Source organism: Callorhinchus milii, unplaced genomic scaffold, assembly GCF_018977255.1.
Source record: "Callorhinchus milii isolate IMCB2004 unplaced genomic scaffold, IMCB_Cmil_1.0 Scaffold1, whole genome shotgun sequence".
NCBI lineage: Eukaryota > Metazoa > Chordata > Chondrichthyes > Chimaeriformes > Callorhinchidae > Callorhinchus > Callorhinchus milii.
In genome coordinates, this window is record NW_024704742.1 from 8,158,740 (window position 1) to 8,171,147 (window position 12,408).

At 41.5% G+C, this 12,408-nt stretch overlaps 1 protein-coding gene across 1 annotated transcript in view; it reads right to left on the reverse strand.

The window, feature by feature from the left end:
• gak (cyclin G associated kinase) overlaps positions 1-12,408 on the reverse strand; it is a 64,406-nt gene that overhangs the window by 18,146 nt on the left and 33,852 nt on the right. Inside the window, exons 12-16 of the mRNA XM_042336725.1 lie at positions 9,851-9,900; positions 6,944-7,092; positions 4,321-4,443; positions 2,074-2,207; positions 331-525 (exon numbers count right to left, since the gene is read on the reverse strand). Coding sequence (XP_042192659.1) covers positions 331-525; positions 2,074-2,207; positions 4,321-4,443; positions 6,944-7,092; positions 9,851-9,900 — 651 coding nt within the window. The remainder of the gene's footprint in view (positions 1-330; positions 526-2,073; positions 2,208-4,320; positions 4,444-6,943; positions 7,093-9,850; positions 9,901-12,408) is intronic.

Here is a 12,408-nt window from a genome sequence, read left to right on the forward strand (position 1 = left end):
TTTAGCCTCCATTTCATTCGAAGGAGGTTACTTCTGACAATGCAGAGGTCCATCCCCCCAACCCACCTCCCACTGAAATGGACTGTATACCTACCCTATAGGTAATTAATTCAATCACTTATTCAATCCTTTGATTGAAGGTACGAACACAGATAACAATCCTTCCATTTGCTACAGCGCCTTTGGCGTCAGGAAGACGTCTCAAAGCGCTTCCCAAAGCACTGATTTACTTGCAGGCGAACAAAGCTAATACAGCAACAGCAACTTGTATTTACTTAGCACAACCTCACCCGGGTAGCATCCACTAATGAGCTCATGGAGAGCAATTACCTCAGTTTATCATATTCTTGAGAGGTGGTCATCACCCGACTGTCGCCCATGTACACTTCACAGAAGGGGCGGCAAGCACTCCGCTGTTTGTTAAATAAGGGAACAGGCGTCATCACAATGGACTTGATGACGATGGGTTTGTTGTGGGGGATAATTGGTTCTTCTGCCATCATGTCACACATGTACTCCACACACCTACAAACAAGAACATATCATAGCAAGATAGTGTATAAAAACTGCTATTGCGCCACACTCTCAGGAACGAACATCACTGATGAGAAATGAATACACATATGTTTGGGATAAAAGGAAACGTAAATACAAGCAGACCGAGAGAAAAACAGACATTTGCTAGAAAGCGATATAATAACAGTCAGGTAGGTTATCATTTTTAGTATGTAATTATGGTCCAACAAGACTAAACTACCCTTTAAGTGTTGATTGTCGTGCTGTGCAAATTCAGACAGGTCACTCTGAGCTCTTCTCTGAATCTGCTGTGACTTTGTGCCTACTTGGTGCAAACAATTAGTGAGCTTAATATAGGTGCTTTGTGGTTTACTTCAATAAAATGCAATTGATCAAGGCAGTGATTGCCTGAAGCCTGGCAAAGACAGTTTAAGCTTTCTTTTTAAAATTGACTTGGAACAAGAAATGGACCAAGACAAATCTCACTGATGGTATCTGAGATGACTCAATCAATCAAATTTAGAATAAACTGCCTCAACCTATGTATCATTTTGTAATAATGCTGACATGCCTTTAAAGCTTGTTCTGCGCTGGTAGCACTCTCTGATTTTTACAAGAAAAGAATTTCACTTACACAGTTCAATTTTTCTTACATGTACAGACCTTTTGTTATTGAACGATTTGAAAATGAACCCACTGTTCTCACCAGATTTTGAAACAAAGAGCTAAGTTCATCACTTGAATGAAAGCTGTTTTTCTGAAGCAAAGGACACTTTCATTTTATAAGAATGTATATTTTACAGGAAAGCTCAAAATCATTGTTCACTTAATACACACCACAAAACAAGATTTTATCACTGCTTCTGAAAATGCTTTGGAAATGGTCACATTGTTAGAAATCATTTATAAATCGACTGTCTGATGCATCCTTATGTGATGTATTGTGAGAGTTGAAGGCTATGCAGTAAATGAAAGCTTTAAATTAGTGGGTAATTTATATCAAACATGGATGTAAATGACTGGCAATTATAAGACAGGTATTCTGCAGAATATCTTTACAAATATACAAACAAATTCATATTTGCCGATATCAAAAAGATCAAAATGCAAAGTATAGGTTTGTCCTATCAATGTATGTGCAGGAACACTAATGTCAATTCTTCTGCAACTTTCAATCCCCACCCACCAAAACTGCTCATTGAACACTTATTGTTAAATCAGGCAACACTGAGGCCTACAGACGCTGATTTGTTTTTTTATAGCTAGCAGCTTCCAATAGCTAGAACTTTCTTGCTACAAACAAGGCTAGAGTTTCTGCTGTTCTCGTTTTCAGCTGTTTCTTCTTTCCCTTCAAAAATACCAACACCAGCACTAGCTGGTCATGAGTGGCTCACTATTAATTGACCACTTGGTGGCCCACTAGCAATGCCCTTGTCTGATCCTTAAATGACTATGGAAACGTGCTGCCTTACTTCATAGGACTATTTGGTTTAACAGTGCATCTGCTTTGCAGCATTCTCTAACCCCCCCCTCTTTCTCTTCAGGATGTAAACGTACCTTTTGTGAGAAGGCCAGATGCCAGGAGGTGATCGCTTCATACTGAACATGTAAACTGCAGCCTCCGCAGTGCTGAAGAGACGGCAAAAGCACAAGAAAGAACAAACCACCACAGCAGATGCTGCCCGCCCATCCTGATTCACAAGATATCAATCGTGGAATCAATGTTTGCAAGAAAATACACATGTAATAATACAGCTTTTTTAAAAAGTTAGATAGTCACTATCACATTCACATAAATGCACAAATTTACTAGGTCATTTATTGGGGGAATAGAACGTGTTTAAAAATATAGAGGCGATCCACAATTTTTCCCATTTTACATTATTTTCTATTAAAATGCATAGATTTGTACATGGTAGTTTGACATTATTCTCAGATTTAATGCACTCATCATTTTCCATTCTCAGTCCAGCTAACAAGTTTGTCATCACAGACAACTTTTCTAATGCCCAACTCACCAGACTCCACTCTTCACAACAACAACAACAACAAATTACATTTGTAAAGCACCTTTCATGTCAGGAGGACGTCCCAAGGCGCTGGACAGTCAGGAATCCACACCCGAGTTGGTAGTTAGGATCAGGAGGGGTGGAGGGCGGGGAGGGTAGGGGTAGAAGGGTGGCCGAAGGCATGGATGAAGAGGAGGGTCTTGAGACGGGTCTTTAAGCGAGGGAGCGAGGCGAAGGGAATGTGGGTTGGAAGTCTAGAGAGTGGGGGCAGAGAGGCTGAAGGCCTGCCCGCCAATGGTGGGGTGGGCAAGGCAGGCGACATGAAGCAGGTCAGAGGCCGCTGAACGGAGGAAGTGGACAGTTGTTAGGGGGTTAGGAGGTCACAGAGGTAGGGAGGAGCCAGACCATGGAGGGCTTTGAAGGTGAGGACCAGGATCTTGAACTGTATCCTCTAAAGCTTGAGAATGTCCAGAACTCAGCAGCCCGCAGCCTCTCACACAAATGTTCCCATCACCCCCATCTCCTCCAACTCAACTGGCTCACTAGCTCCTAGCGATCAGCTTTAAAATCCTTGTCCTTGCCATTAATTGCTTCCATGACATTGCCCCACTCTACCTCAGGGATTTCCTGTAACCCTACACCCGCAGCCACTCTCTCCACTCTTCCAGCTCTGGCCTGCTTCACGCCACCTGCCCACAATGCCCCACCAATGGCTGGCGGACAAGCATTCATCCACTGTTCCCACCTCCTCCCTCCTTCTCAGCTTTCAAAGCCCATCCAAAACCCCATCTCTTTGATTCCAGTAACAGACCTTTGCTCTCCCCCATCCTTACCTGGCTCCACTGGCTTCCCATCACCCAGAGTTCAGGATCCTCGTCCTCATTTTTAAAGCCCTCCACAGTTTGCGCCACTCTAACTTTGTGACCTTCTAAAACCTATCAACTCACTCACTCCCTCCGCTCAGCAGACATTGTCCTGCTTCACAACCCATGCCCTGCCCACCCCACCATCGGCATTTAGCCTTTCTGCCCTCCACTCTCTGAAACTCCACCAGAGTCCCTTCGCTTGCCCCTTCCCTCACCTCCTTCAAAGTCTGTGTCTTAAGACCTTCCTCTTCGGCCCCATCTTCGATCATCTTCCCAGCCCCACCCGCCTTGGCCCCCTCCCCTCCCGAATCTAATCTCCAGCTTTGGTGCAAACTCTACAGTCCAGCTCCTTGGGACATTCGCCTGACATGAATGGCGCTATATAAATGTAAGTTGTTGTTGTATCAGTAGGAGCCAAAGCACTTGGCCATGGTTGTGAGCGGAGAGAACAGCCAGAACTGGATTGTGGAAGGGCAGTTGAATAAGACGGACATTAGGGAAGACTGGATTAGTTTGGAGTACAGCATTATTGCACAGCACTGCATTTACATTCTGAACAGGGTTTTGCAATGAACAACTAGGTCGGGATTCAGAACCGGGTTCAAAATAGAAGCCAAACACGCAACTGCTAAAGGTGCCAAATTACTGGATTATTTCTTCAAAATTATATTCACCCACCCGGGAAAGGGAAACCACATTTATCTCAGATCGAGATTTGAATCCTTCTTAAAGAATAGCAGTTGATATCAATTATATTTTAAAGCAGATTCAAAGGCTCTAAAATAAGGCGTATTAATGAACACAGATAATTTGAATTCCTACTAGTTACTTTGAGAATTGCTTTGAGACAAGTTATGGTACTGATTATCGTTGGCTCCAACCGCAACAAGTCAATTTTGCCTTTTGACTCATTATAGAGACATACTTACAAGACAGTGGACAACACAGATATTCTTCTGATCTTGCTTTAACCATAAGTGCATATTCTTGCAAATATTGAACAGATTTCGTAGACTTGGAGCACGTCTCGCAGGCCAGCCACATTCAGAAACCTAGGATACAATGCAATACAAAATGACATTTGTATAGCGTATAGGATTGACAAAAGTGAGGCAAAAAATGTGAAGCACAATCTTAAAAATCAAGATCTAATTTTCTTCAACAACCTCTACATTTAGCAATGGGTCAGAGTCACTGATCAGCCCAATTTCAATAAGCAGTTCAAGTATTCAGAGTTAAAAAGTAATGTGATTAATACCTAAACAATAGCTTTTTGGGGGGGGAATTAAAAAACACCTGTTCAGAAATTACTATGCGTTTTCGATCCAATAAAAGAAAATGATCATATCTTTGAACTAAGAAAAAGTCAACAAAATGACATGATTTCCCTCTTTTAAAAAACATTTGACAGCATTTTCTAAGCAACAATCAAAACAAAGCTACGTAGTAATTTTGCCAAACCAAGAAATATCTGAAGCTGCAATTACAGAATTTAGTCATTCTACACATCAGAAAATTCCTGGCTTTTTACTGGTAATTTCACGTTTCACTTCTTCCAAAGCCACCAATTACTTCTTATTTTACACAACTTCCTAAGTCTAAAATCAAACGGATTTAAAAGTTAATTGAGTGTGTGCTCCTTCTGATGTGTCCATGGATAAATGCTGCGGTTTAGTGTTACTCTTGGCCACACAAAACAATAAAACAATAAGCAATGGATTCAACTGCTGCTCTGTTAATCTCAACCAAGCACTAAACTGCAACAGTCACAACATTGACTTCATGTCACTGTAGAATCCTAGTAACCAACATCAAACGTTGCTGGAAAAGGTATTTGTAGGCCAACACTTCTCATGTTCTTAGACCTTTAAGTCCTTTAAATTTAAGCTCATGTAGAATTGTTGAATATTCTTAAATTGTCTGCCTGAAACATCAAGTCTAAATTTTAAGTATTTTTCAAAATTCTGCACAGGAAATGGTCTTAATAAGTCCAATGCACAGTCGTTCCACTTCACAGTGTATCCTGTGAAGTGCTCTGAGATGTCCTCCTAACAAGAAAGGCGCTATACCAAATGCAAAGATTCTGTATGCGGCCATGATGAATTTGGGGAAACTGGAGTTTTCAGAGAACGAGAAATTTCTGGTAAACCAAATCACCAACATATTGATTAAGATCACATCCACACTTTTGGAAAGGGTTGGAGATGGACACCATGAGAGACCTGAAAATTAGTGCAGGAGGGGGAATGTACCTTATAAAAAGATAATAGTAGAAAGATTATCTTGTGTTTTACATAGATACAGCAAGGGATCCTAATAATAAAAACAATAATACTAAACCTTGCATTTGATATAGCGCCTTACCACGTCCTTGAGATGTCTATAAAACATCAATCCTAGACATATATAAAAAAAAATTCCCTATAACAAAGATTCCTCTTGCTTGAAGTCGGGTGGAGCCGGTACATCAAATTAACAGGTTTAGCCACTTTGATCCAATGTGAGACACAATCAGTCTGTAGTTGTTTGACCCCAGGAAAGTAAATTACTGGCGTACATTCAGAAATGTTCAGTGACAACAGTATCAATACTGATTTGGGTCACGTTTGCAGATTCGGTGGAACCTGATGAATGGTTTCAAAGGAGACGGCAGATTGGATAGGTGCAACCGGTAAAGTTTAATCAACCAAACGTTAAAGTTTCACTGAGGTTTAGCGAGCGGAAACGTGACTTGTTTTGAGATTTTAATTGCTGATCTGTACGGCTGCTTCACCAATTCTACAACAGTAATATTTTCGACACAGTTCTAATTTTCTTCCCTCTACATCTGCTTAAATGCATTAACTTATGGTCAGCTACAATAGAAGCCGAACACACAACTGCTAAAGGTGCCAAATTACTGGATTATTTCTTCAAAATTATATTCACCTGCCAGGGAAAGGGAAACCACATTTATCTCGGATCGAGATTTGAATCCTTTCTTGGGTATTTTTCAAAATTTTGCACAGGAAAATGGTCTTAATAAGTTAAGTCTAATACACAGTCATTCCACTTCTCAGTGTATCCTGTGAAGAGCTCTGAGATGTCCTCCCAACATGAAAGGCGCTTTACCAAATGCAAAGATTATTCATACGGCCATGACGCATTCCCTCTACCTCTCCTTAAATCCATTAACTGTATCTTGTAGTTAGATACAGTTCCTCGGGTGCTAGCCATCTCCAAGGATCTCACTCAAGTAGCAATCTACATGTGTGCTCCTGCGCCGTGAGTGCTGACAGGCTATTGGAATGTGCGTAGCTTCAGAACCAAGTCACATCCTGTTTTCCATCAACACCTTAAAGTAAAATTAATATTCTTATTAAAAGTACATTCCAGCAGTTGGTATTGAATAGGAGCTGGAACCTTCCTTTTACCACCTCTCCCACAGGCAGAGAGGTCTAAGTAGGACCACTTGAAACTGTTGTTTATTTTTATTAAAAAAAGTGCAGTTCTGTTTTAATTAACATCTAAGATTTCTGTAATAATAACCTTTGGCATTTTTTTTCCACTTACCCGGTTATGGAACCTGGAGGACCTGTAGGTTCGCTGTGAGAGATTATAAACTGCATAATGACCTGGATGGTGTGAGTCTAAGAACAACCTAACATCCTCAATGTTGTTTTTGATTGCGGACTCAACACCTTCGGCTGGAAATGACATAACTGGAAAAGAAGAACAACAAAATGATATGCACGGGACGCAGAATTTCCTGGTGACATCCTTTCGATAATCATATACTGTGTGCAGAGACAGCCACTGCACTTGTGCTAATGCTGCTGCTAGTGGAAAAATGGACCAAAAAATATATTTAAGCACTGCAACAACTTGCATTTATGTAGCGCCCTTCACATGGGATAGAGTCTGAGCGACTACGTTTGTAAGAACCGCCAGCAAAATCAATTTGCCATGAAAACAACAGTGCCAGGAGTAAGCCAAACTGAATAATGCCAATACTTGCACTTATGGTGCTGGACATAGGTTGGGAGGGTGGGTATGTTGATAAGCAGCACATTTTCAATTTAAAAATCTTCCTGTTTCCTGAGTCAGTGTGGAATAGTCAGATATAATCCAATAGTAGGAAGCAATTTCAATAATAATACTATTAATATGTATAATATAATCCTTGCATTTGATATAGCGCCTCATCATGTCTTTGAGATGTCTCAAAGCGCTTCACAGAATATACTGCAAAGTGAATTGACTGTATATTTTGTGGGCAAATCGCGGCAGCGAATTGTGCACAGCAGTGTCCCACAAAGAGTTGTGGATTGAGTGACCAAAGTTTTTTTAAGGAATTATTAGCCCCGGAAAAGCGATCCGCAAATCGATTAACAACTGGGTTCCTAATTACTGCTAGGTAAGCAGAGGTGCGTGGAATAACGAAACTTGCCCAATGTTTCGCCCTGTCAGTAATCAAACCCAGGTCTCTCGCTTGCAGAGTGCTCTAACCACTAAGCTACCAGATTCCACAGATAGATTCAAGGCTGTGATCTATCTAAATTCCTTCGATTAGATTACGGTCTTGAAATCAACTTCCTGGCAGCTGCTGTTCTCTACGGAACAGATTTAAGAATCTGTAATTGAACGAATGTTCATGCAATTCATTTTCAGTGATTCCTAAAGCTAATTCATAACCTTTAGTGAATACTAAATAAGGCTTATTATAACATTTTTTAAAAAACTGTGCTCATACTCACTGGTTATTAGACACAGTTGATAGCTTTTAAAACCATCGGTCATTAACTTATCCTTCATATCGATAGGGTCACAAAAACTACATCATCAGATTCCATTAATCATAGAAGACTTAATGGTACAAACTCAAATGGCGATTTATTTCATTCAGTAGTAAGTACAGTAAAAGCACAAACAAAACAAAATCATGAACTGAAAAAGTCAAGACAGCCCTCATAGATTACCTAACATCACCTATTTATAGATGCATTCAAGAGGAGTGCTCGAACCTTCACATGAGGAAAAAGAGCATAGAAGGGTTCAGGGAGGGAGTCAAGAATGGGTGGAGACTCTTGTGGAGTATAAACACCGTCACGGACTGACTGGTTGAGTCCAGTGGCTTGTTTCTATGTTGTACAGTTTGTGCAGATCTTGTACACGCAAATAAATATATTCACCATTCTGGGGTACAGGTTTCAGGGGTTTAATAAACTAGCTGGCACAGAGGTTTCCATTGTAGCTACAATATTACACTTGTATAGTGTTTTTCACGTCGGGAGGATGTCACAAGGCGCTGGACAGTCAGGGATCTGGAACCCGAGTAGGAGGTAGAAGGGCAACCAAGGGTGCGGTGGAAGAGGAGGGTCTTGAGACGTGCCTTGAAGGAGGGAAGGGAGGGAGCAAGGTGAAGGGAATGTGGGATGGGCGGTGGGGGGGATGCAGAGAGGCTGAAGACACAATCACCAATGGGGGGGAAGTGGAGCAGGGAGGCTGGCAGTGCGGATGAGAGGTTTGCCCCTAGGGTCTGGGGCCGGTGGGCCTTGCGACAATAATGGGGATGGGGCGGTCAGTGTGGCTGCTGCTGAGGTGCCAGCGGTGAGCGCCTCAGTGAGCCTGATGGTGGATTCCCAAGCTGGAGCAGAGGGAGGCTGTGAGACGGTCAAGTGGGGATAGCAGGCGAGGAGGTGGAGGGAGAAGAGATCAGAGCGGGAGTGACAGGATAGAGGACAGGGGTGGGGGTATTTTGGGAGGAAGCAGCTCGGGTCGGGAGTGGCAGCAAAAATGCGCACACCGAGACTGGAGGCAAAGTGATCAATGAGGCATAGTCAGCCCGCAGGCATGGAGACAGCGGGGGCTAGAGGAGAGCGCGGGGGCTAGAGGAGAGCGCGGGGGCTAGAGGAGAGAGCGGGGGCTAGAGGAGAGAGCGGGGGCTAGAGGAGAGAGCGGGGGCTAGAGGAGAGAGCGGGGGCTAGAGGAGAGAGCGGGGGCTAGAGGAGACAGCGGGGGCTAGAGGAGAGCGCGGGGGCTAGAGGAGACAGCGGGGGCTAGAGGAGAGAGCGGGGGCTAGAGGAGAGCGCGGGGGCTAGAGGAGAGCGCGGGGGCTAGAGGAGAGCGCGGGGGCTGGAGTAGTGCAGAGGGGAGAGGGGGGGCAAGGCACTCATTGTGTTATTTACCAGGATCCCCAACCTCAAAGATAACTCGGAGAAGTTTACAGGGAGAAGAGGGAGGAAGGGAAGGCGATAATAAAAATCAAAATAAGACTATACTAAACCTGAATCCAGGGTTTGAAAAACTGGCGTGCGGAAAAATGAGCAATAAGCAGAACTTATTACCACTATAAATAGCTTGCTGCTGTCAAAAACATCTACTGACATATCTACCAGTTAAACAGTCTCGTTCTAATATAAATAGTTTCAAGAATAGTAAATAGTAATACAAAAAAGACATTCAAAACGTCTGACTTACCAGCAATTCTTGAAGTAACGTATGAAATATCCAAATCCCCTTTAGCGTAGCTGGCCAGAAACATATTTGTAAAGGTTAGTGCAAGTTACTCTTATTCAAAAAGAATCTTCAACAGTGGGAGATAGTTTGACCCACAAGCAAAGAACACTTTACCATTGCTAATAAGGTAATGACAAATAGGCTCTGAAAGTCATGAACTGTGGGAAACTCAGTGCTGCATTCCTTCCATTTACAAACACAAAATCTGTTTAAATCGGTCACTTTTAGTTGTCTGGAAAGTTGCACTCTTCAATCAACCTTGTCCATCTTAAATACCAGTATGTTGAGTGCAAATGTATCCTCTGGGTTCAGAGACCAAATCTGAACATTCTCAAAAGGCAGTGATTTAACAGCAACCATTTACATTTATATAGCACATTTCACATTGGGAGGGCATCTGAAATTGCTTCACACAGCTGACTGGGGAGCTTGAGCTGGAGAAGGGGGGAGAAGCAGGAGGTTCAGAAAGGCGGTCAAAATTGTGGTAGAAAAAATAGCTCTTACGGTGCTATATCTAGGGGCTATATCAAATGCAAGGATGATTATTATTTCAGTTTAACGGATACTTTTAGATTAAAGTTAAAATTGAGAATAGTTTCAAATTGGCTGCTAAGTTCGCTTACAAACTGCAGCATCATTGAAAGGTTTTGAGATATTTTGATAATGTCATAAGGTTCGCTATCAAATCATGGATTATTATTATATTGTTACTCATGTCAATGCGATTTAAATAAGTAATGGCAGCACTAAATTATAAAGGGCAGGACTGATTAGAAGGTCTCACTTTTTTTTAAGAATAGGAGCAAGAGGATCACCTTTTAGGTCACAGAAAGCAAATAATCCTTGCATTTTTTGATATAGCGCCTTATCACGTCTTCGAGACTTCTCAAAGCCTTCACAGAAATATACTGTAAAGTGAATCGACTTTATATTTTGTGGGCGAAACGCGGCAGCCAATTGCGCACAGCAGCGTCCCACAAACAGTCGTGGATTGAAGTGACCGCGTTTTTAAAAAAAAATGTTTTAACCTTGTCATCACGCAACTACCATTTTATCATCTTATAAATACCAGCGTATAGAGTACACATTTATCCCCCGGGATCAGAGACCAAATCTGAACATGCTTTCTAATAAAGATAGTCAGATCAACAAGATAACCTATACTACTTTCACCTTCCTCCCCTCAGTAGACAATATGAGGAGGCATCGGTAGGGCACGATTTGCTGGACACATCCTCATGCACCACATATCAGCCTGTTCTGCTGGTGCACAGTTTAACACAAAATAAATAATTTAAAATATCATTGCATTTGATATAGCGTTTTCATGTCAGAAGGACATCTCGAAGCGTTTCATAGAATTCATTGTAAAGTACAATTTTAGGCAAAAAGTGAGAAATCTAAATGTAGTAATGTAAAAGACAATTAGCAATGAAAGAGCATATGGGAAACTACACTGTGCGTATTGCAGTCATATCTAAAAGTTTACAACTGTGCAGCATGAAATCTATATCAGTCCCCCTCCCTCCCCACCCTCAAATCCCGCCGAAAGAACTTCCTTTTTGATGGTACTTATAGTCACCTCCCGTCTCCCTCTCCCTCAGCTCGTTGTCAAGACACCGCCCCTGTGAAGCACTCCAAGATGCTGCCCCATGTGAAGGGCACTGAATAAATGCAAGTTGTGGATGTTGAAGTTGTTGTTATGTCATGCTTTTGATATTAAGAGGATTGTGTTTAACATGCCAGCAACTCACAAACCACACACACATAACGTGTTAGATTTAAATCCATGTTTTTACATCAGATGTATATTGCTTAGATAAATTTCAACTGAAAACTAATTACAAATTCTGCAATATTAAAGGGAAAACGTTAACATTGCCGTCACATTTGCAAGGAGATACGTTAAAAAAAAGTTTTGGTAATAGCCTGACTTCCTTTCATAACGTCGGTCAATTAGTCTATATGAAGAACACCCGTCTTAACTAATCCTCTCAATATGCTGTCTATATTTAAAATGTTAAAATTAAAACAAAAGTTATACAGTATTATAAATAATATAAGCCCTTGAGAAGAAACATATTGAACACCTCTATCCTGAGATTTGTGCTTGCAGCAAAAGGTAATGAACACACAAAGATGGCTTTAATTCAATTAATAAAGAAGCAAAAACATCCACGTCACCAGCACACAAAACCAACAAAATATTTACCTGGGGTTGCTACCAGACGCACAAAGATGTTGAGAAAGAAAGAAAGCAAGCAGTGAATGACAGGCTGAACAGTCAACATGGACACAGACAGGCAGCAATATTCACAACTCAGAACAGAAAATGTTAGGCTCATGATACGAATGATTGTCAAAAAAGTAACTCGCTCCCAGATGACAGACGGCAAATTACAAGAGAAATGCAAAATTCAAAACATTTAATAGGATAATGAGAATGACCATGGGTGCTCACTACAAAGTTAACATGAAAGAAAATATCTTATATATAAATAAGATAACTTATCCAATCT